The following is a 26,582-nucleotide window of genomic DNA, read 5'->3' as shown; positions in this document are numbered from 1 at the left end:
TCTTATCGGCTTAGATAAACAATTAACACGGATTTGTTCCTGAAAGATAAATAGATTTACCACTTTTACCTCCTAGTGGTCGCTTAATTCAAGATTCGGTAAGCTTTTTTTGTTTTATCAGTATGCAAAATACAGGTCTATGAACATGTCACTTTCTTAGAATGTTGATACTGTTATGTGATCGCCTATTTGTGAATATGTCAAGACTTATGAATAGTTCATCTTACCTACATCATAATGCATTACGAATTCGTTGACGTTTTTGTCAATATGCATATTACAACAATTGTAAGAACATCAGAAATTTAAAATATAAACAATAAATTACTCTACATGATCATTTCTTCATATCTTGCTTCATGTACATAATACTGTTGAAAAAGGTACAGCAAAGACATCATGGGAAATACTTATCAATGAATTGCTATTAAACATGTCATTTCTATGTAATCCAGTGAATTTTTAACCAGGTTTTCCGAAGGAAAAAACTGGTTATTACATTGGCGAATGCGGGCGGGCGGGCTGGCTGGCTGGCGGGCGGGCTGGCTGGCGGAACAAGCTTGTCCGGGCCATAACTTTGTCGTTCATTGTGAGATTTTAAAATCATTTGGCACATTTGTTAACCATCATTAGACGGTGTGTCGCGCGAAAAAATTATGCAATATCTCCAAGGTCAAGGTCACACTTTGAGTTCAAAGGTAAAAAAAAGCCATAAATGAGCTTGTCTGGGCTATAACTATGTCATTCATTATGAGATTTTAAAATCATTCGGCACATTTGTTCACCATCATGGGACGGTGTGTCGCACGAAAGAATCATGTCAATATCTCCAATGTCAAGGTCGCAACGACTAAAAATAGATTTATTTTAAAACAAACTTACAAAGGGGGTTAATTTTGTTTGTTCATTTCAAAAGTTCAGTTTGAGTTGTCTCCCTTTATCAGATTTTTTTTCACAATGAAAACCTGGTTTTGTGACAATTTTGTCCCTTGTTTTAATGATAATTGTTGCTTTGATACAAATACTTTGAGGCAAAAACCTTAAACAGGCGATTTTGTCATACCAATGTTCTCCATGATATGTTATTATTGGTATGGAAAGGCATGGTTACATAGACTAGTCCTTAAAGACTGTTCTGCCTTTAAAAAAACATTGGCATAATTCAAGGAAAAAAAGAGCACTACAAAATACAGATATAAGTTGAACAACATAAACATACTTTAGGTATGTGACCGATTCAATATAGGATATGCGCTTCAGTGCAATATAGAATTTTATTGGTGAAAGAAAGTTTGATATCGGTGTTAAAATAGTAGAAAAAAAGCAAAATGCTTCCATCGATAACACTGGTGTACCATTGTCAATTATTTATTCTGATTATTATGCTCCCCCTAAATTTTTTGGGGGTGCATATAGTCGCCGCTTTGTCTGTCCGTCCGTGCAAAATTTTTGTCCGAGCTATTTCTCAGCAACTAATGACCGGAATTCAATTAAACTTTATGGGAAGCTTCACTACCAAGAGGAGATGTGCATATTATCAGCCAGTTCTGGTCGGATGATTTTTCACAGAGTTATGGCCCTTTGAAATTTTCCATTAACTGTACATATAGTGCAATTCTAGTCCGGGCTATTTCTCGGCAACTAATGACCGGATTTCAATGAAACTTTATGGGAAGCTTCACTTCCAAGAGGACATGTGCATATTATCAGCCGGTTCTCGTCTGATACATATGGCCCTTTGAAATTTTCCATTAACTGTACATATAGTGCAATTCTTGTCAGTGCGATTTCTCAGCAACTAATGACTGGAATTCAATGAAACTTTATGTGAAGCTTCACTACCAAGAGGCCCTTTGACATTTTCCATTATACATATAGTGCAATTTTTGTCCAAGCTATTTCTCAGCAACTTATTACGGGAATTCAATGCAACTTTATGGGAAGCTTCACTACCAACAGGAGATGTGCATATTATGAGCCAGTTATGGTCGGTTGATTTTTCAGAGTTATGGCCCTTTGAAATTTTCTATAAACTGTACATATAGTGTAAATCTTTTCCGGGCTATTTCTTACCAACGACTGTCTGGAATACAATGAAGCTCTATGGAAAGCTTAACTACCTTGAGGAGATGCGCATGTTATTTGTGGGTTCTGGTTAGATGATTTATTTAGAGAGTTATTGCTTTTTGAAATTTTTAAGTTGCTTAACCATCCATTGTATTATTTTGTCCAACGTTATGCACCTGTCTCCGACAGTTTCTTGTTAAATAAGTCGGTATGAAATTCACAACATTTGTGTTAATTCTTGTCAAGTACTGTACAGCACAAACCTATTTAAACAGAATTCAGAGCAGATATGTCAAATCTAGGGGTGGTTACCATAAAAGGGCTAACGTCATCCACGAGGGTCGTTAAACCGAGGTGAAGTGTATTGGTGCTCTGCTGGGCACTGAAATGAACCAGGGAAGCTTCTGGAATCGGGGGGTTTCTTGTATCTATCTCGAATCCCAACTAACACCTCTCTTGGGGTGTAGAGCACATTATACACACATACAATTTAATAAACTATAAACATTTACTCATAAATACAAATAAAAGTGGTAATAAGGGGGATGATAGTAATGATACTCGCTAAGGAGGATACTGCACGATGGGCACTCAAACTAGACATAATTGACTTTAACAACGGACTCTCGCGAACACTTGGACTAGTCACTCCTTTTTAGCTCCACTGGCCAAAGGCCAGCGGGGCTTATGTCATGGTCCTGTGTCCGTCGTGTGTGCGTCCGTGCGTGCGTGCGTTAACTTTTTCTTTAAACATCTTCTCCTAAACTACTGGTCCAAATCTGATGAAATTTCTCAGGAATGTCCCTGTGGTGAACCTCTTTCAAATTTGTTCAAATTATGCCCATGGGGTCAAATTTGACCCTGCCCCGGGGATTCAAAAAATTGAAAATTTGCTTATATAAGGCCTATTTTGTGCAAACTTTATAAATCTTCTTGTCCATAACCATTAGGCATAGGGCTACCAAATTTGGTATGTATTGACATCTTATAGTCCTCTACCAAGTTTGTTCAAATTATGCCCCTGGGGTCAAATTTGACCCTGCCCGGGGGGGGTCAAAAAATTGAAAATTTGCTTATATAAGGCCTATTTTGTGCAAACTTTAAAAATCTTCTTGTCCATAACCATTGGGCCAAGGGCTACCAAATTTGGTATGTAGTGACATCTTATAGTCCTCTACCAAGTTTGTTCAATTTATGCCCCTGGGGTCAAATTTGACCCTGCCCCGGGGGGTCAAAAAATTGAAAATTTGCCTATATAAGGCCTATTTTGTGCAAACTTTAAAAATCTTCTCGTCCGTAACCATTGGGCCTAGGGCTACCAAATTTGCTATGTAGTGACATCTTATAGTCCTCTACCAAGTTTGTTCAAATTATGCCCCTGTGGTTATATTTGACCCTGCCCCAGGGGGTCAAAACATTGAAAATTTGCTTATATAAGGCCTATTTTGTGCAAACTTTAATAATCTTCTTGTCTATAACCGTATGGCATAGGGCTACCAAATTTGGTATGTAGTGACATCTTATTGTCCTCTACCAAGTTTGTTCAAATGATGCCCCTGGGGTCAACTTTTACCCTGCCCCGGGGGGTCAAAAAATTGAAAATTTGCTTATATAAGGCCTATTTTGTGAAAACTTTAAAAATCTTATTGTCCATTACCATTGGGCCTAGGGCTACCAAATTTGGTATGTAGTGGCATCTAATAGTCCTCTACAAGTTTGTTCAAATTATGCCCCTGAGGTCAAATTTGACCCTGCCCTGGGGGGTCAAAAAATCAAAAATTTGCTTATATAAGGCCTTATTTGTGCAAACTTTAAAAATCTTCTTGTCCATAACCGTATGGCATAGGGCTACCAAATTTGGTATGTACTGACATCTTATAGTCCTCTACCAAGTTTGTTCAAATTAAGCCCCTGGGATCAAATTTGACCGTTCTCCAGGGGTCACAAAATTGAACATATGCTTATATCGGGCCCATTTTGTGCAAACTATAAAAATCTTTTTGTCCATAACCATTGGGCCTATTTCTTCCAAATTCGGTAGGTAGTGACATCTAATAGTTCTCTACTTGGTTTGTTCAAATTATGTCCCTAGGAACAAATTTGACCTTGTCCCAGGGGTCACAAAAATGAACATATGCTTAAATAAGGCCTTTTTTGTGCAAACTTTAAAAATCTTCTTGTTCTTAATTATAGAGCTTAGGGCTACTAAATTTGGTATGTAGTGATATCTTATAGTCCTCTACCAAATTTGTTCAAATAATTCCCCTGGGCTCAAATTTGACCAGGCCCCGGGGGTCACAAAACTGAACGTATAACGTTTACCAGTGGAGATTACTGTGCCTGTTTGGCTGTGACCAATAACAACATCAACATCTTGTAAACATGAGATAAAACCCTGTCATTTAGTGCCATTTTAGGTCAGATGGTGACTGCTTACAAAGGCATTGAAGTAAGAACATGGGTTATGAATGTTTTTCTTATAAACTGAAAAAAGTCGGGTTTTATTTAAATATGTCGAAAGTGACCATATATCCGGATGAAAATATTTTGGATGACATGTTAATTTCATGTCTTTTTTATAGTGTTAAAACCAGTTTAATAATATATTATTGATTTTAAAAACACAGCTTCCATGAACATAATTATTTCAAGGAAAGTCAATATATGATACTGCACGGTAAACTCAAACTTTGTATCGAAGAGAAGGTGTTGAAATTAATGAAGTGCAATGTCTTAACTATCGTATATGCTGCTTTTTAATAACTAATGATTCATTGTTCCATTTGTGAATCGTGACTGATCATGAATTGTTGAAATGATTGTCAATTGCTTAACAATCCATATATATATTTCTGACCATTTTATAATTTTCTTAATATTAGTTATGAATTGATCTTAGAAGTCAAATGTATTACTTAATTAAATACATTTATAAATATAAAGAAATAATCTTTAGATTATCATAATATTCTCAGGCTTGTTGGTCTTAGGAATGTGTGGGTTGATGAGCAATTTCTCCTTTTATCACAATTATTTCTACCCTACCTGATCATTTCCTTCATATTCCATTTTAATTCAATTGACGTCTGCAACCTCTTTCAAATTGGGAAAGTCCAAAATGTGTTGTTTGGTAAAGGGTTAAGGAATTTTGATTCCTATGGGTCTTGTGAATCTGTTTCAAATCAAATGCGTAGATTTGATCTTCAGCATAAAAAAATATGTGAAATAGAAAGAACGACAATATATTTTGGAGAGATAAATGTACCTTCGTTATAAGCAAAGGACCTGTGCAACAATTCCCAGGCTTTTTTGTCTGTTTAGTTAACACGGTAGTAATTTTTTCCACATATAAAAATGCTCATCCTTCCAACTTTAAGCGCCCAGTGGGACGAGGGATAGAAAGAGAAAGTCACAATTTGCTTGAGTACATTTCAACCCATGCGCATTACACGTTTTTTCGCAAAGAAAAACAGTGGAGCGATGCAGGGCCATCATGGCCCTCTTGTTTAGCTTACCTGAGCACAAGGTGCTCATGGTGAGCTTTTGTGGTCGCCTTTTTTCCGTCGTGCGTTGTCCGTTGTGCGACGTCAACATTTGCCTTGTTCACTCTCTAGAGGCCGCATTTATTGTCCAATCTTCATGAAATTTTAACAGAAGATTGGTCTCAATGATATCTTGCATGAGTTCGAAAATGGTAACGTTTCCTTGAAAAACATGGCTGCCAAGGGGCTGGGCATTTTTCCTTAGATGGCTATAGTAAAATCTTGTTCACTCTCTAGATGCCACATTTATTGTCCAATCTTCATGAAATTTGGTCAGGAGATTGGTCTCAATGATATCTTGGATGAGTTCGAAAATGGTAATGTTTGCTAGAAAAACATGGCTGCCAAGGGGCGGGGCATTTTTCCTTATATGGCTATAATAATATCTTGTTAACTCTCTAGAGGCCACATTTATTGGCCGATCTTCATGAAACTTGGTCAGAAGATTCATCCCAATGATATCTTGGACGCGTTCCAAAGTAATGCCGGTTGGTTGAAAAACATGGCCGCCAGGGGGCGGGGCATTTTTCCTTATATGGCTATAGTAAAACCTTGTTAACACTCAAGAGGCCAAATTTATTTTCCGATCTTCATGAAATTTGGTCAGAAGATTGGTCTCAATGATATCTTGGATGAGTTAGAAAATGGTAACGTTTGCTTGAAAAACATGGCTGCAAAGGGGCGGGGCATTTTCCCTAATATGGCTATAGTAAAGCCTTGTTAAAACTCTAGAGGCCACATTTATTGTCCAATCTTCATGACATTCGGTCAGAAGATTGGTTTCAATGATATCTTGGATGAGTTCGAAAATGGTAACGTTTGCTTGAAAAACATGGATGCCAAGAGGCGGGGCATTTTTCCTTATGGCTATTTATGGCTATAGTAAAATCTTGTTAACTCTCTAGAGGCCACATTTATTGTCCGATCTTCATGAAACTTGGTCAGAAGATTCACCCAAATAATATCTTGGATGAGTTCGAAAATGATGCTGGTTGGTTGAAAAACATGGTCACCAGGGGGCGGGGCATTTTTCCTTATATGGCTATAGTAAAACCTTGTTAACACTCTAGAGGCCACATTTATTTTCCGATCTTCATGAAACTTGGTCAGAAGATTTGTCCCAATAATATCTTGTAATCTCAGGTGAGCGACTTTGGGCCTTCAGGCCCTCTTGTTTACTATAGACGTGCGTTATTTTTTTTATATCCCTAATGTTTATTCTTAAGTAAACAAGAAATGTCTTTACAAAAATCAATCGTGGTTAAAATTGATATTCAAATGTTATTCCTTTAATATAGAACACAATGACCAAGCAGTTAGATTTCTCGGATCCAAATATACAATATGTACAAATAAAGGTATTCTAAAATATTACGAAGATAAATATAATATTAATACAATTAATACCAATTGATGAAATATGTAGCATATTGATATAAATAAATGTACCATTTTGGGGCAGTCAGTCATGACGGGGCATGGATTTAAAACTCTTTGCCGATTACTATTGATCTGTGTTGTACCCTACAATGTAGTTTCAGAAGTGTACATAAGTCTATATTTAGCATGGAATCCACGGACGGGGTGTAACCGTTTAACGCTATGCATAGTTCGAAATTTAATAACATCTACTGACCTTTTAAGGCACACACTTGAAAATAATATATATACATATACATGTATGAATACTAATGAACGTGTGCAGATAAAATATATGTCTGTGGTCATTTCATCGGGTTACTCAGAAGATGTAGATTATACTATCCAAGCGGAAGAATAATCGAGCGTGATGTCATGGGACGGCTCTTTTTTGTCCTGAATATTTGATCATTTAACATACATGTATAATACAATTTGATATTATATAGTTATATAAAACAAAAATAATAGAGATGAAGCCAAATTGGATTTTTTCTATATAAATATATATTGATTTGTTGATCAAAGATATAGTCCCATAATTTTGATTCTTACTGTGCCAATTCGGTTGTTTGTTTCTTCATATAAGGTCATTTACTTCCAACACAACTTATATTCAACAAGACGCTATTTATTCCATTCGCTCGCGGGAAGCGACCATGCCTCGGTCAGCACAAGGTTCAATACATTATGCTAATCTGCTTCGCCTCTACTCTAGAGGTACACGCTGCAACTTCCACCAACGTCTGGACCAGATTTTACCGGAAAAGTAAAGTTAAACCTGAGTCCCTACTATTTTCCATTGAAGGTGATCCCACGATAAAACTTCGATTAATTTGTTTGGCCTATTTACTAAAGATCTACACACGTATTAGCTGCTATTTCCACCAAAGTTTCAGCCGGATTTAAACGGACAATTGAAATTAAAACTGCGTCCCAACCATTTGCCATTGTAGGTGATGCCACGATGAACCATGGGGTCCCATGGCACCTTACTTCAGCCATTACCCATCAATATCATCAATTATTATCATCATCTGTAATAAAGGTGTTGATGCGGGCTTTAACACTTTGATGTTGATGTTTATAAATTTGTTTTAATAGTTTTTTTTATATAAAATGTTTAATACAGTCAGTGTTCTAATTTCAAAACTAGACCTTTGTCACTTACATTATGAATACCCTGTCACATTATGGTTAGAAATTGTAGGTAGAATATGTGGGTTTACCTCATGTAAGAAATATTGAAAATTTTATCAAAAGGGCCAGTAAACATGACGGTCACAAAGTGCACATATGTTCAAATAAGCTTATCGATGAGGGAGAGATTAAAGAATAGTATAGTTGACACAAGGCCGGGTATGTTTGTATTGGTCAGGCAAAAGTGTTTATTCAGTTAAATCTCTCATCAAAAGGTTGGATAAAGCTTGTAAATATTTTAGTGGTTTGTTTATCCCGTTCCCAGGGCTTCATTGATTCAGTATCTTAAGTAATGTATCCAATAAGAAACAACCACGCATAGAACACTGACCAATGGAATTGATAACTGAATTTCACGGGGCAAATGTTAGAGGGAAATAGACGGTTAGCGTTTAGACTTGGAGACGTACGGATCGAGAAAGATACGATCATGTAGCAATCACAACGTATTTGTATAAAATATTAAGTATGTTAGACATTAAATTGGACTAGAAACTGATACATGGTGTTGTTGAATATTTTATTCTGTATTATGCAGAGAAATTAACATAAATAGAGATGGACCGATTTGTCCCATGCGCGGCACGAGAAAATGGGAGTTAATGCAAAACTCGTCATCTTGACAATTCGCGCATGACGAGATATCGAATGATAGGCTACATACCGGTAATTTAAGAGTAATGAACATTGTTAGTAACTATGTGTCGTCCATGAACTATGAACGATTACGGGACAACCCCAACACCGCTTTGTCATCCACGTTAAAAAAACTCAGGACCGCCTTATTGTACACATGTCCCTTTCAGACACAAATATATATTTTGCATTTTTTTATTCAAATTATTTTGCATTGAAAAACATTCTAATAGAGGTTTCATGGACATGACATTGCTTTATATATCACATTGCCAACACATTTAAACCCCTATAACTGCAGTGTAAATATAGGCTGTGTCTAACATTATACATGTATATTACACAAATGTCTTGGATTTCAAAATACTTTTAAATGTGGCATCTTTATAAGCGGACTGTGCCTTAATGCGATGATTGGATAACATTCTTTACGGTTGTATGATAATATGCACCTCATATGATTTGATAATGCGTACTGTCATATGAGGTCAAGTACTGATAGCTGATATGATTATCTGTAAACAGTACGGTCCAAAGTATTATATTAAATGATTTTAGCCATCAGATGGTGGGTGTAATTTAAGGAATATAGATTTCTACTGAATATTTATAATAGTCGATCAATATGGCTACGTTTTCTCAGCAACTTTGGCTAAAGGCTCTGATTCATTTATAGACTGTTGTTCGTCTTGTCTAGGCACACAATTGACCATAGAGTTTAACTGCGATAACTGTGCAAAATGTTTTAGCCTGCACATGTCACATATGGAAGGAGGGACACCAGTATATGGCCAGTGCCAAAGGAAGTGGATGATTTTTTCAGGAATGTGACCTTCATGAAGACAAACGTCTAGACTTTTTTGTTATGACCACTGTCAGCTTTGCTGCAATAATTGTGCTTTCCTCATTCACAGGTAATGGAGACATATTTTTGTATTTTTTTTTCAAAATCTTTCTTGTGATAGATCGACCATTCAATACAGCATTATTTAGATCAATCATTTTAAAGTAAATTTTTGGTAAACATGAAATTTGAAAACAAAACTATGATGACTAATATTAATGATTTGCCTATACTAATAGAAATATGTATTAAAATGACAACAATCCATATCAAACTACTTGCACAAATAGCGGGCCAGGGTTATATTAATAAGTGTGTTCCTTTCGTCTGAATATTCATAGGGTGTATGATTATTGTTATACCCTAATTTCCATTGGTAATGTGGGCTATATAGGAGTCACTTTGTCGGTCGGTCGGTCTTTCAGTCCCGAAAATTGTATCCGATCTTCACCAAACTTGGTCAGAAGTTGTATCTAGATAATGTCTAGGTCAATATTGAATATCTGTAATGTCGGGTCAAAAACTATGTCACGGGTCACTTAGTGCGTTTTAAACCGAAGGTTTGTCCGGTACATATCTATGCAATGTATCGTTAGATTTTAAATTGACTTGGTACATTTGATCACCATCATGGGACGGTGTGTCATGCGAAAGAAGTACGTCGCTATCTCCAGGTCAAGGTCACACTTGGAGTTCAAAGGTCAAAATGCCCATTAATCAGCTTGTCCGGGCCATAGCTTTGTCATTTATTGTGAGACTCTAAAATCATTTGGCGCATTTGTTAACATCATTGGACGGGCGTATTCTGCGGCCTACAATACCCTTATGTTAAATATTGTGCTCATTCATTCTGGACTCAAATAATAACCCCATGTCACTATCAATCAATAATTTCAGGGGCTTTGTGGCGGTTAGTTGGCTGTTTTATATTATGGTAACTAATATAGGGAGCACATATAAAGCAATGGGTTGTTACAACAAATCCCGAATCTCAACAAGCAAGCATATATCAATGCATTATAAAACATTATATTTTTTAATTACAATAATTAGCTTAAATATGACTGTCATGTGAAAAATAATTTTGCAATCTGAGTAACAAATGACAACACAGATTGAACAGCAGTCACGTTGAACTTCGATCTGAAACCAAACGAGAAAAAGGATTTAACAGTTTATGATTAAGATGTGTCATAAACCGAAAAATACGGTATAAACAGTGTCTTATTTTTTACTTCCTGAAGAATGGTCGGACTCCAAAATTTCAGGAAAAGGGAGCCAAAGAACTCCTTACTCAGCATAGTTAGTGTCGAACATTGAAAGACATTCATTTCTACGTTTATTAAGACCAAGTGCATTGACATCGCTGCACAATTGCTGAAGTTATGTATGTTCAAAGCGATGCACCCTGTCGCCAAGTTATTTTCAGTTGAATACACTGTTATACATATATTTGATAGTGATTATTTCGTTACAATTAAATTATTTTTTTCATTCAAAATGATGCTTTTACTAATTAATATCATACGAAAACGCGTACCACCTGTGTTAAAAGTACTTAAAATACTAATAACAATACTGAATACCATCATAACGATAACTGGGTGTTTAGATCGGATTTTACACTCTTTGGACATGATTTTATTGGGGGTAAATATATGCAAGAACTGAAATTTGCTCAAGTAAAAAAATCAATTTCGATCTTCTTTATTAAAATGAAAGAATCGTGGTCTATTGAAACCTTTTTATGCTTATTGTGGTGTGCAACCAGCTTTATTTAAATAAGTATGCCCCTTCTATCTGAAATTTCAAAGATTGTATGCTTATTGGGTCGCCTGCCAGGTTTATGTTAATGAGTGTGCTCCTTCCGCCTGAACATTCATAGGATGTATGATGACATGCATTGTTTAGCCTGCCAGCATTATGTTTATTCGTTTTCCCTTTCATTGATATATTCTTATTGTGGAATCTTCCAGTGTTACATACATTAATGTGCTCCTTCTATGCAGCCTGCCGACGATACGTTTATTAGAGTGATCCTTTGATCTTAGCTTTCATAGAACGTATGCTTATTGTGTAGCCTACAAAACTCTTATGCTAATTATCGTGCTCCGTCCATCTGAGATTTCAGAGGACGTATTCTAATTGTAGAGCGGGCTTATCACCCAAATGTTATGAATAATTCATATTGTGGTTAATCATGTTGTAATTATGTTTACTAGGTAACACTGAACATGGTTGAAAAGTTGACTCTATGAAGACAAGTTTGTTGATGTTAGCATCATGGCAAGTTTAGCTGATGTGTTTAAGGAGAAGGAACGGTTTAACTGGCTCAAGGCTTGGCTAGCAATAGACATTGCGAAGTCTGGCTTGGAGCACTTAGCTGACAACGAGGCTCGTAATTTTCACCAGCACATTTACAGCCAAGTAACATCTACTCTCCAGTCACAATCATATACTTGCAACAGCTGTAACACAGCAAATTTACTGCGAAACCAGCAGTGTCCAGTCAAGATTTGTAATAAAGTTTGCCAGGAAATAATCAAGGAACATCGGTACAAAAAATGTTCTTGGAATAATACATCTGCGACATTATGGCAAACGCGTCATTGGGAAATAGCGAAATGTTACATCCAAACAGATGGATATGCTGACAAGATATCGATTCAAGATACAGACTTCAACGGCGTCGTCAGTTTTATGCTGAACTGCAAACGCTTTGATAGCAAGTTTTCTTTTCCAATAACAAAGGGAAAGCCAACCCACAACAATCCTGCATGCCTCCTGTATAAGGTAAAAACTCCAGTGCCTTCTGTCAAAAGTAGTGTATTTTCTACCAAATAATTTAAATATAAGTATTTCAGGAGTTATACGTATACATGAATTTTAAATAATGTGAAATTGACATATATAACGTTTAAAGGATCTAACACTTTAAATAAGAATTGCACTGAAATTGTCTACTGTGAACGTTGTACATAACTTATCTTTTCTGAGGTTACTACAAATGTTTTCTTTAAAATAAAAATGCTGACATTTTTGCGGAGCTATATTTGATGCGCTATTTAACAGTAGAAGTTTAAACAGGACGTGTTTGTTTTGCATTACACATAATATTGATATATAAATGCTTACACAATAATTTATGTGCATGTTTTCATAATGGGATAGCTGTCACATTTGCAAAATACATAATATCTATAGATACTGTGTTTCCATAATAGGCTCGTGAAGTCCATAAAGCAGTGCGGCACTCTTCAATAATGAAAGTCACTGATGTCGATCTGCAAGACTATTTCACTTCATTGAACAACCTGCTGAATGATTCAAGCTATCTCAGTCAAGATAACGTTGCCAAAAATGCTGTGGTGAAATTAGCCCAGGTAGTGTTTTAGCGTTATGTCTTGTCATTTAACGCCTTTCCTTGCTTATTGTAAACGAATAATAGCATAACATATTGTGTCATGTCTTTTCACCATTAGATACTCACATGAAACAGATAAAGCACCATCACAATACCGTTTTGAGCTTATAAGGGCACATACCATTCATGGAGAGCTTTTGTTGTCACTTTTGTCTGTCATTGTTGTGCGTCGTCAGCATTTACATTGTTATCATAAGTCGCCACATTGAGTGACCAAATTTTTGAAAATTTGACTGAATTGTAAGGGCGGGTTTGAAAAGCGAGCTGGTTGGGGCATTATACAGATTTTATATATCATCAAAAAAACTTGCTACGATATTTATTATCTTGATATCTCGGCATCACAAGTAATTATAAAATTTGCTTTAATAGTACAATAAATCTTGTCGTGGTGTAATGCATATGGTGTCCGCTTAGCGACAGGGGGGTCATGAGTTCGATCCCCAATGTGGGCGCGTTCATTAGACAACCTAAGACACCAAGTACTGGTTACAGGCCCAGGAAACGGACTCGAGAGCTTTTCAATAAGCTTGAGGTTTTTGATGAAATCGACCTAAAATAAATAGGATTGAACTAACTTATTCTTGCAAAAAAGTCTAACTTTTTGCTAAATCATCCTGAAACCTGAAACCTTCCCTGGAAGTTTGTTCTTATGATATGTCAGCCGAGTTTAAAATGGTCTCTAACAGCTGAAGTATATAGCTGACAGGTGATGGGCGATTTTCAGTATATCACAAACGTGAAGTCACTTGAAATCTCTGTTACCGATTCCGCTCAATTTAAATTGCAAACATTGTACGTTCTTAAAACAGTGCAATTATTTTTTTAAACAGTGTTCTGATGGATTTGGCGATATTACGCCTTTTATTATTACCGGTATTTTCGATGAAATAACTCAAGTAGAGATGACAATACATTAACACACCTGGAAGTTGGGAATTTGAAACCCTGTCGAATTCGATCTTCTGCATGGTCAATAATGATTGACACCTGGCAACCTGCAAGATGATATACGCGTAAAATAGAATCCTTGTTTTATTGATTTTTCTTAAATGAAAGTCCATCTAGAGGTTACACAAATGTTAACTTTATTGAAACTCAATTCAAGATGAGAATACCACCTTGAAGTATATATACTCAAATAAATTCATGAAAATTGATATTGTATCATTGGCTTCTATATCAAGTTAAGTATTTAATTGGGAACTAAACCACACAATTATTTATGATTGGCTGTCGTAATCAATTAAATAATTTAATATGGAACTAAACCACACTTTATGAGTTATCATTGCCTTCAATATCAAGTTAAGAACATACTCATTGGCTGTCTGTACCAAGTAAAGTATCTAATGAGAAACTTAAGTGCACTGAAATACACATCCATTTCACTAACTTTTTTCTTCCTTTTACTATCAGAAAAACATGTCATTGATTAAAACTTTAGCTGTTTTTGTGATTAAATTTAACTGTTTTTATTTGATGCAACAGTTGGAAAAAGACACATTACTATTGACTACAACATCCATGATGTGTTTCCTGGATGCTGTTGGAACAACTTTGAAACAACACTTGAAAGGTATTGCAAAAGACGTTGTTGACGCATCAGTGAATGACCTTAGAGTAAACACAGCATTGTGCATTGATAACATTAGAGATTTTATGAGCAATTGTAAGAAAGAGCTCGCAAGACAGGCAGATATACATAAACAGGATATCGATGAACACGTCGACAGAAAAAAACAAGGCATAGATGATCACACCCGACGACACAAACAGGACATGGATGAAAACGCTGATAGACACAAACAGGGCATGGATGAACACGCTGATAGACACAAACATGGCATGGATGAACACGCTGGTAGACACAAACAGAGCATGGATGAACACGCTAATAGACACAAACAGGTCATATATGACCACGCCAGTAGACACAAACAGTGCTTAGATGAACAAGCAGAAAAATGCATTAAGGACATCCAGGAACAGTTTGGAAATACTGCTTTCACTGAAACAACGTATAAACAGTCCTGTAAAGGTATAACAAACGTTTTATCATTTCATTATACAATTTCGAAACAGAAAGAATTTAACTTTATTCAACTGTGGGTTTCAAACAAATCGAATTCTCTTGATCAATTAAATATATTCATACACATGTTGATGTTAAAAACTAAAATAATGTTTTGCTTAACATACAAATAACACAAGTATACGCATAGATTTGATAAAAGTAAAATATAACCAGGGCTTTTTTCCCTTCTTTTGTCTTTAATAGAATATATTTAAAATGATGCAATATTCCCACATGTCAAGCTTACTTTTGCAAATGCCTTTCCATATTTCAGTTTTGTATATAATTGTTTCCCCAAAATTGAAGGCCATGCCTTTCCCCAAAATCAAAGAAAAACGCCCTGATAACAGTATAATCATCATTACACTGATGTGATTCCAACGATCATATGGCCCAAAACAACATATAAATCCACTCATGTATAATGGTATAACTTACTGATTGCATTATATGTCAGTGAACGAGAAAAATCGTTTATTCATGAAGACGTGTTTAATTGCATGTATCAGTATAAACACTTGGTAATAGTCTGCAATTATGATAATTAGTATTTGGCCACTAATTTAGTTGTTAAGTTAATTAATATACATTAGTATAGACCATGTTTAAAAAACATTCGACTCAGATTTTAGCATGTCTATTCATTGAATATTCCGAGCTGCATCTGGTAAAAATCTGACCTTGTTGTCCTGGTCCACTTTGGATGATACAGATAATCAAATGGTTGTGCACAGGCTCTGCAGAAAGTAAAACATGTAATCAGCCCAGATCATGAAAATTTTCAAGATAACTTAGTAGTTTCTGTTCGCCTTTATGGTAGAGTATATGAGTTTGGGGCTAAAGAAAATAATTTGACATTAATTTTCAAAATGTATACGGATCACTATGACTTCGATATAAAAAGAGCCGTTTTTAAACTCGGTTATTCACCAAATAGTCAAACGTACATGAATACTACTCATTCTAATGTTTGCGTCGGCGTCCTCATAATGATCTGGTAACAGTTAACGTGAAACTTTTCCATAGCATTGTTTCTACTACAGGTATTATATGGAACTTCACACATGTGTTTGCAATCATCGAATTATAAAATAAGGTATATTTGTACGAACATGAATTAAGTATTGAATTATGCTAAATATAATTCGGAAGAGTCTTTTGTGTTAATGTATGCCAAATATATTATTCAAAATGTTCTCAGGATCACTTTTTATAGTATGTGTAATTTGAAGTTCACCCATAGCTAGATTCAGCCAGCGTCAATTATCAATGATAAATCAATACATTAAAACAAAATCAAAAACAGCCATTCTAATATCAACACCTCAATAACAATTTAAAATGAACGTTATATAAAATTGAAGATAATGTTAAAATAAAAAGTGATCCTTAGCCAATATTGAGTATTTTCCATTTCATGATTTCAGAGATGCTTGGAGCTTTGACGAAGTATTACAGGAAACGTTTCTGTCATATAAATATCTTCCCATTGGATGACTGGGCTGAGGAAAAGTTACTTGATATTTATATGCCACCAAATATACAATTTATGGCTAAGGCAGGAGGGTATTTCAAGAAAACTGGTAAACAAGTTTTGAAATACGAAAATATTTTTTTATCGCCTACCAAACCGAACCAACAAATATTTATTCAAGGAGAAGCAGGTTATGGGAAATCTACTTTTCTTGCAAAATTGGTAATGGACTGGTGTACTATAACATCAGAACAATCAGCCGAGACGACGCTGCCAATTGACGACAAGACCACTAGATTAAGCTCTAATACACAGATGAGATACTCTAATGTCTTTGACGATTTAACGTCTCTGAAAGACTTTACATATGTCTTCCATGTAACATTAAGGGAATCAGTTGGTCAGTTTGAAATCGAAAAAATGATAAATACACAGATAGTTGACAGTATATACTCATCTGAAGAAGATCGCGGAAAGGCATACAGACTACTAAATGAGATCATGAAACGTGAACGTTGCTTGGTATTACTGGATGGTCTAGATGAATGGACCGGTACAGGAGATCATCACAACCTGCCAACACTGGCCGACGTACACAGTCTTTGCGTTTTGTTGATAACTGCTCGACCTTGGAAGGTGACAGAAGCGAAAATACTTGACTCGCAGATTTGCAAACGGCTGCAACTTGATGGAATAAACAACGTGCTCGAGGTGAGCAGAACACTCCTGGGGTGTAGGAAAGATTTTAAGAGTAGACAAGATTTAGACAAAAAACAATCTGAATTTGAATCGTATGTTAGGAAGTTTGGCTTGTTAGAGCATTTGTACTCCCCAATGATGTGTTGTTTGATTGTACACTCGTGGGCCAAAGGAACTAAACTGAAAGGCTCTAGGTGTGAACAATACAGTCTCTTGCTGGAATGTCTTTTCAAGAAGGCGAACATTGAAACGAGTGAATTTCAAGAGCCGCCTTATCGATGCTTCACAGAGTCTCAAAACATTCAACCCAATATCGAACACTTGAATAGACTTGCTGAAGCGGCATTTTATTTGTTGTTTTCAGATACACAGGAAAAATCTCTGGTATTCACCATTACGGAACTAAAGAAATTCAATTTAGGTGAACTATATCCAGAGAACTTTTCACTAAAGTCCGGAATTTTAACAGCGACACGCAATGCATCTGCATTAAGATCATCTTCATCATTTACATTTATTCATAAGAGCATTCAGGAATTTCTGGCTGCTTATCATATTGCATGCAATACCAATTTGATTGATGACGTCATTTCCGGATACCTCAACCGTCACAAGGGTGCATATCTGGGCATATCCCAGGTTTTCATCTTCCTCTGCGGACTGAACATGTCGGCTGCAAATAAGCTTTCTGGTAAGATGGATGAATACTATGCTGGTCGTTTTAAGGCTGCGTTTCAAGACGTAATACTAGCAGGATACAGAGAAGCTGTTGCCAATCAGCAAAAGGATATTGTACTCAAACTAAGTGCGTACTATTTAGAATTTGATAACGACATACAAGACCTGCACAGCATATGGACAAATAACAAGTCCGATGTCCAGTACATGAAAATATATGTTCCTGACAGACAGCTTTCACAAACAGGAGGCGAGTCTGCGTCTCATATTGAGTTTGACCTGTCATCGTGCAACAAGCTGAAATCATTGGAACTAAATGGAGAAGGCATTTTGCTTAGTGGTAATTATAAATATAATATTGTTTTTATCAAATAGTTTCTTAGTTGTGGCGTTGTGTTTGAGTTTACTCGCATGTTTATATTAATCATATTCTGATAAACATTTGCAGGATTTAACATTAACAAAAGCACTTTAATAGGCAGTCCACATGATAGTTATAAAAAGTTAAAAAGTTAACAACGTATATCCATTATTTCAAACAAATCATATCCCTGTGACGTTGATGATATTCATTAGTTTGGTGCTATCACAGCAGCAACACACTTACTGTAAAAATCTTGAATGGCTACGATTCGTTGAAAAAAATTGCCGCCAATTGGCAGGGCGATTTCCTAATAGTAAAACCATAATACCACTTTAAATGTTATATTTGAAGTCCAATCTTCATGAAACTGACATGGTCATGACATTTGTTATTATGATATCCGGCCCGAGCCCGTAAATGGTTCCTGTCTGTTGAGGCCGCATGGTGGATAAAAGTTTTCTTTACTGCTATAGGCAAACAACACATGTATGGTCCAACCATCGGTGTTCGAAAAAAGTGATAGTCTGTTAAAAAAGAAAGCCGACAGCGGTCGGGGCAGTTTTCCTTTTATAGCTATACGGAAACCTAGTTAACTCTCTCATATTTTATGACTGTCACGAGATGTATTAGTGTAGCTTTTAATTTTTCTGCATGCAGTCTTGTAACACCGATTAATGTTTTTTTCTTTCTGAGGATGATGTCTACCATTACAGAAGTACTGAATCAGATAGTTATATATTGATGTAGTTTTATGAGATGATGATGATTCACAATGATGATGGTGGTGGTGGTGGTGGTGGTAATGATTCTGATGATGATGATGATGATGATGATGATAACGATGATGATGATGATCATGATGATGATGCTGCTGCCGATGCTGCTGCTGCTGATGATGATGATGATGGTTCCGAACAGTTGTTGTTTATCTTGATAAGCTGTTTGTAAACCAAAGCGAAATCGAAAGTATGGTGCCCTAGATTGAACGATGATCTACGGTCACCCATTAAAATATCTATATTTTTAACGAGAATGTATTTCTCATTAGTATTTTAAATGCCCTTGATTAATTCAATATTCGTATTCAAATTTGTATAACGATGAATTATGAGTACATTTCCGAATCTTAATAAAGTATCGCATCGCATCCCGTAAATCCGAATAAACATTTGTTATTGCAACAAACATATACATGTTAACGATTATTAATGCCCGCAAGTATTGCTGCTTCCGTGTTCATTAGAAAAAATATTAATATTAAACTTTAAATAATACAATATAAACTGTATATAGAATAAATAACTCGTTTTACTTCTGTGTTCTCAATCCGTGCCTGCACACGTGAAATGGAAAGTATCGTTATAAAGGGTTTACTAGGGTATTTCCATAAGCGTATTCGGTAGTCATTACTTGTAAAAAAGTATTGAATAGGTTTGTGTTATTTATACCAAGCAATTAAAAAGACCAGAAGTTCCCTATCTTAAGATTTCAAAACAGGATATTTCGCATTTTCAGGAGTTTTCGCGCTTATTTTTGCGAATAGTATGGTAATGGTACTTTTCAAAATTGGGACAAAAATTCGCTGTGGTGTTGTGTGGTATTATGATGATAGCTTGAGAAACATGGATTACAACCCAGCTGTTTAATGGTATTGAATTAATCTTTTTTAATAGTGCAATTACTTCAGATAAGTATATGTATTTAAAAAATAACATTGTTTTAAACCAAGTAAAACATGAAGAACTGTTTAAGATTAACATTATTTGAACTTTCATCCAATATACATTTTGTATATAATTAACTCTAATTGGAATTTCTCAATTTTATCAATAATTAATTCACATGTGGCATACTGACCATTGTTTAAACAATCTTTTTTGCAGTATATGTAACCAGCTACCAGCTAACTAATTTATCCTCCATAAATTAATCTTACATATGTAATTTGTGTCGAGAATTAATTTCAATTATCAAAAGTTTGACATAAAAATGCGCATAGGAATAAACTATTTATGTTTCATAAACTAACTTTTATTCTTCTTAAGTCCTTCTCAGAATAATTTAGTATTGTTAATGTCTCAAGTGAGTGCCTTAGTGCTCAAGAACCTCGTGTTTAAAAGAGTGATTAAATGTTGATATTTAACATTGAATTAATGTTTTAATGAAAAAATCTTGCTCAGCCATTTTTACCAAAAAGTTATTATAATGCTCACACTTGTTGTCTGAAATAACTTGATTCATTTGCAGCTTGTGTAATCATTTCTCCGCTCATCGTTTTGCGTCATGCGTTGTGCGTCCGTCTTAAATATGTTCCTTTCTTCTATCTTTGTAAACTTGGTCAGAATCTTTTTCCGATAGATTTGTTGGCTAATATCGAAGCCTTGTCACGTTAGTATAAAAAATAGGGCACAAGGTCACATTTAAGAAACAAGCTTTTTTTACACTGTGCAAGTTATATATACACCAATATTCATGGAATTTAATATGAATGGTTGTTTTACTGATGTCTTGACTTGAGTTTGAAAATGATTCCCGACTGTTGAAAAACATGGCCACAGCAGGCGGGGTAATTTTCCTAATATGGCTAAAGTAAGACTCAGAAAGTGACATTTAGTGTCTAGTTTTACGTCAAAACATTTGTGCTAGTGATAGCCCGGATGACTCGAATATTGATCCGGTCCGTTGAAAACATAGCCGCCAGAAGCCAATTGTATAAATATGGATAACTCTTATCCAGCGGATTACTTTTGGTTATCTTCACTTTTATTATAAGATACCAAAAGTTATCCACTGGATAAGAGTTATCTAGATTTATACAATTGGCTGCAGATGCATTCGTAATATCCTTCATATCACTGAAGTCAAACCTTTTTCAAACTTTAGAATTCATATGTATAGTCCTAACTTAATTATTCGTCAAAACATTCGTTCGTATGATATATTGGCAGCGTTCGAAAAATGATATGATTATGATTTTCCGGTCATATTGAAAATCATGACCACCAGTGGGCGGGGCAGTTTTCCTTAAATGGCTACAGTAAATCATTGTAAACACTTTAGAAGTATATTTTACGTTCAATCGTTATGAGAATTTATCAGAAAATGTGTTTAATGATGTCTGCGCTACATTCGGAAATGGGTGTGGTTCTTTGAAAATATGGCCCCAAGAGGCGGGACGTTTTTTAACCAGGTTTTCCGAAGGAAAAAACTGGTTATTAGATTGGCGAATGCGGGCTGGCTGGCTGGCTGGCTGGCGGGCTGGCTGGCGGGCTGGCGGAATAAGCTTGTCCGGGCCATAACTATGTCGTTCATTGTCAGATTTTAAAATCATTTGGCACATTTGTTCACCATCATTGGACGGTGTGTCGCGCGAAATAATTACGTCGATATCTCCAAGGTCAAGGTCACACTTTGAGTTCAAAGGTCAAAAATGGCCATAAATGAGCTTGTCCGAGCCATAACTATGTCGTTCATCGTCAGATTTTAAAATCATTTGGCACATTTGTTCACCATCATTGGACGGTGTGTCGCGCGAAATAATTACGTCGATATCTCCAAGGTCAAGGTCACACTTTGAGTTCAAAGGTCAAAAATGGCCATAAATGAGCTTGTCCTGGCCATAACTATATCATTCATTGTGAGATTTTAAAATCATTTGGCACATTTGTTCACCATCATGGGACGGTGTGTCCCACGAAAGAATCACGTCAATATCTCCAATGTCAAGGTCGCCACGACTAAAAATAGATTAAAAAAAAAAACTTACAAAGGGGGTTAATTTTTTTTGGTCATTTCAAAAGTTCAGTTTGAGTTTTCTCCCTTTATCAGATTTTTTTTTCACAATGAAAACCTGGTTTTGTGACAATTTTATCCATTGTTTCAAATATGACTATAGTGTTACCTTGTTAACATTCTAGTAGTCATACATTTAGTGCGAGTTCAATCTTCATGAAATCTGGTCAGAACATGTTTTCTAATGAGTTCTTTACTTAGTTGCCAACTATGTTATTTGAGGTGAAAAACTAGTTCACCAGGTTAAATTTAAGAAAAATAGTGTGAACACTCTCGAAGTCCACATTTTAAGATCATATCTGCATGAAGCTTTGTAAGAATATTTGTTCAAATGATATCTTGCCTTCGAAAAACACTGTCCTAGAGGGCAGGGCGGTCGTTATTATATATCAACTGTCTATTAGTCATGTTTAGTGGTTTCGCCCCTCGCGTCCCAGGTGAGCACCTCAAGGCCCATGGCATTCTTATATTTTATTTTAATACCGTACATATACAGTCTGATTCTATGATTAGAATGCGGGAATAATATAATAATACCTTTTTTGCAGGGAAATGGTTCGAAATCCCTACCCTGACAAGGTCAAAGTATTAATGCCATGAATCAACAGTTATCAACGCAGCGATTAACAATAACTCAAACATAATCTGCATGAGCAAACAATATCCCTATCATCACATTTAACCTTACATCACAAAACGATTCTAATTTTTTTACCAAACACTGGTAAATAAAATAATGTGCTCATGTGTGTTGTTCATTTTCGGAATCGGTGTTGCTTGACAATTATAAAATACGTGCAATAACTGATAAAACCTTTAAAATACTTTAGTTTTTATCCGATGATACATATGCATTACGTGTATAGGATAACTTGATTATACACTTATAGTTGAAAGCATATCATGACAAGTAGGTTATGCACAATAAATATATATCTTAGTAAAGTGTTAATATAAATTACAATAATATTTAAAACATTCGAATATAACATTGATATTTGTATTAAATATATGAAACCAAACTATACAAAGTTAATACGACAATGAAATATATTGGGTTTTGTTCTGAACATTCATTAATTTAAATGTATTAATTCTTAATAAAATAAACAAATGTCAAAAAATGTAACCACATTACATTTTTTTAGCATGCAAGTATTTTAAGTACCTTGTTCTGTTAATTCAGTTATTTTTTCAGATTTTGCAAGTACGTCAACAGCAGAACATCTGGTCGGGATTGTTCTAAAAAGTGCAGATCTATTCCAGTGTGCAGATCCTCCTCCATTACTGTCTTCTATAAAATACATTAAAATGTGCAATGTCACATGTTCCTATACCTGCCTACGCTGTCTATTCTGCACGCTGCTGACTGTCGATGACGCGGTGACGTTTGAGCTGCAATCGATCTATATTAAATGTGCTGAGGCAGAAAAAAGAGAAATAAGTGCATTTATACATAAAGATTTTATACATAAAGATGTAAACAATGCCTCCATCGTAAAAACCGACAATCCCTATCTGTTTAAGGCTCTGCATGGTCTGAATGCCAAGAATCTGACAGTGAGTATTTGGGGGGAAGGTTTGAACGTGGATCATGAAGAATCGCTGTCGCAGTCACTATCATCGCTCACACAGCTTGAAACGCTCAGTATAGGAGTGAAGTATGACAGTCCCAGATTGTGGAAGGCTCTGCATGGTCTGAATATCAGGAGTCTTAGTCTGAGTATTATGGGGGGAGGTTTGAACGTGGATCATGAAGAATCGATGTCGCAGTCTTTATCATCGCTCACACAGCTTGAAACGCTCAGTATAGAAGTAGAGTATGACAGTCCCGGATTGTGGAAGGCTCTGCATGGTCTGAATATCAGGAGTCTCAGTCTGAGTGCTGCGTGGGGAGGTTTGAACGTGGATCATGAAGAATCGATGTCGCTGTCACTATCATCGCTCACACAGCTTGAAACGCTCAGTATAGAAGTAAAGTATTACACTCTCGGATTGCGGATGGCTCTGCATGGTCTGAATGCCACGAGTGTGAGTGTGAGTATTTGGGGGGAGGTTTGAACGTGGATCATGAAGAATCGCTGCCGCTGTCACTATCATCGCTCACACAGCTTGAAACGCTCAGTATAGAAGTAAAGTATGACAGTCTCGGATTGTGGAAGGCTCTGCATGGTCTGAATATCAAGAGTCTGAGTCTGAGTCTGAGTATTATGCAGGGATGTTTGAACGTGGATCATGAAGAATCGCTGTCGCAGTCACTGTTATCGCTCACACAGCTGGAATCGCTTAGTATTCGAGTGAGGTATGACAGTCTCGGACTGTGGAAGGCTCTGCATGGTCTGAATATCAAGAGTCTGAGTCTGAGTATTATGCAGGGAGGTTGGAACGTGGATCATGAAGAATCGCTGTCGCAGTCACTGTCATCGCTCACACAGCTGGAAACGCTTAGTATTCGAGTGGGGTATGACAGTCCCGGACTGTGGAAGGCTCTGCATGGTATGAATATCAAGAGTCTGAGTCTTAGTCTGAGTATTATGCAGGAAAGTTTGAACGTGGATCATGAAGAATCGCTGTCGCAGTCACTATCATCGCTCACACAGCTGGAAACGCTTAGTATTCGAGTGGGGTATGACAGTCTCGGATTGTGGAAGGCTCTGCATGGTCTGAATATCAAGAGTCTGAGTCTGAGTATTATGCAGGGAGGTTGGAACGTGGATCATGAAGAATCGCTGTCGCAGTCACTGTCATCGCTCACACAGCTTGAAACGCTTAGTATTGAAGTGAAATATGACAGTCCCTCTTTGTGGAAGGCTCTGCATGGTCTGAATATCAAGAGTCTGAGTCTGAGTGGTTTGTTGTACGTGGTACTTGTTGAGTCTCTGTCGCAGGCACTATCATCGCTCACAAAGCTGGAAACGCTTAGTTTAGAAGTGAAATATGACAGTCCCGGATTGTCGAAGGCTCTGCATGGTCTGAATATCAAGAGTCTGAGTCTGCGTGGTACGTGGAGAGGTTTGAACGTGTATCATGACGAGTGGCTGTCGAAGTCACAAGCATCACTCACAAAACTGGAAACAGTTACACTGTATGTGAAGACATATAAACAGATAGAGCTACCTCAATCATTGAAGTATTTAAATATATATTGTGATGGTTTTCTTCCTTCCAAAGTTCTTGAACTGGTGGACACACTGCCTACATGTACTCAGAAAGTTGGAAGTAATCTGAAATTGCGTTGTTCTTTAGAGATCTTAATTGTCAAAAACATCCCACTTGAGGAATACACTGTCATCCAACAGGAACTACAGACGCGGAAGAATTTTACTGTGGAGAGATTCAAAATATATGACAGGAAACTTGAAACCATTTGTGTTATACAAAGCGAATAATTCAACGTTTTGTCTTAGTTAACAATGACTAGAATCGTGCTTAGCCGTTTCACTCATGTTTATCAACTATGTATTTAGGAATTGTATATAGTGTATAGTTGAATCTTCATCAGGTTAGTTTGTTGTCGTTTTTTACAAAAATAAGGCGTGATATTGATAAATCTGTTTCACTGCAACACAGCTTCACTATTGAAGCAAATCCACTTTTTATTTTCGATTTTGCCTCTGTTTTGAATAAATATGACGAGCGTATTGAGAGTATTGATAAGGTTTTGGGCAACAAGCTGCACAGATCTAATATCTGAAATCATAGTAATTATTTTTAAGAATTGGTATTGTTAAATTATTCATTTTATCTTTTGACGGGTGTATTTGCTCAATGTGGCGAACACGAGAGTTCTGGTTTTGGAAACGATAATTGTAAATTGAAGCAGGTTTTCGCATTGTGAGATAATACAAAATAAAAAATTAATGTGTGTGCCTCGCAGAATCATTACAGATGCCTGAACACGATTGTAATGTTTTGACAAAACAAAATGCACTCAACTTAAACATACTGTAAAACAACAGTAGTGAAAACATGCACGGTGTATTTTATTTAATTAGAAAAATTCGCATGATATACCTTAACCGTATGTATATATTAGCTCTTACAATGTTCACGCCCTTATCGCATGGCGTACTTGTTCTATATTTTTCATTTCAATATGTTCTACCTAATGAACCAAAGTATAAATAATAAGTTCTATGCACAAATAACTCCAGAAACATTATCATGAGAGTAAATCGTGTAACGATCCCAAGTCAGTAAATCAACAACCTCAACAATACACGATACACGACAATACACAGCATATATGAATTTCGCTTTAAGAAAACGGGGCTTTAAGCACGTGCGTCAAGTGTCGTCTCAGGGTAGTCTGTGCAGGCTTATCAAGGATGACACTTTCCCACTTGACAGGATTTTCTTTTAGAAG

At 36.1% G+C, this 26,582-nt stretch overlaps 1 protein-coding gene across 1 annotated transcript; it reads left to right on the top strand.

The window, feature by feature from the left end:
- The first annotated feature begins 9,433 nt into the window (after positions 1–9,433).
- On the top strand, positions 9,434–25,857 carry LOC127841587 (uncharacterized). The gene is made up of 7 exons (XM_052370508.1): positions 9,434–9,778; positions 11,931–12,501; positions 12,933–13,091; positions 14,624–15,173; positions 16,637–18,400; positions 23,415–23,877; positions 24,519–25,857. The coding sequence occupies exons 2-7, from the start codon at positions 11,992–11,994 to the stop codon at positions 25,603–25,605; spliced, it is 4,533 nt and encodes a 1,510-aa protein (XP_052226468.1). The 5' UTR covers positions 9,434–9,778; positions 11,931–11,991; the 3' UTR covers positions 25,606–25,857.
- The last annotated feature ends 725 nt before the right edge of the window (positions 25,858–26,582 follow it).

This window comes from Dreissena polymorpha, chromosome 8, assembly GCF_020536995.1.
Source record: "Dreissena polymorpha isolate Duluth1 chromosome 8, UMN_Dpol_1.0, whole genome shotgun sequence".
Taxonomy (NCBI): domain Eukaryota; kingdom Metazoa; phylum Mollusca; class Bivalvia; order Myida; family Dreissenidae; genus Dreissena; species Dreissena polymorpha.
Note: the sequence above shows the minus strand (reverse complement) of the source record. Positions and strands in the feature narration are given on the sequence as shown.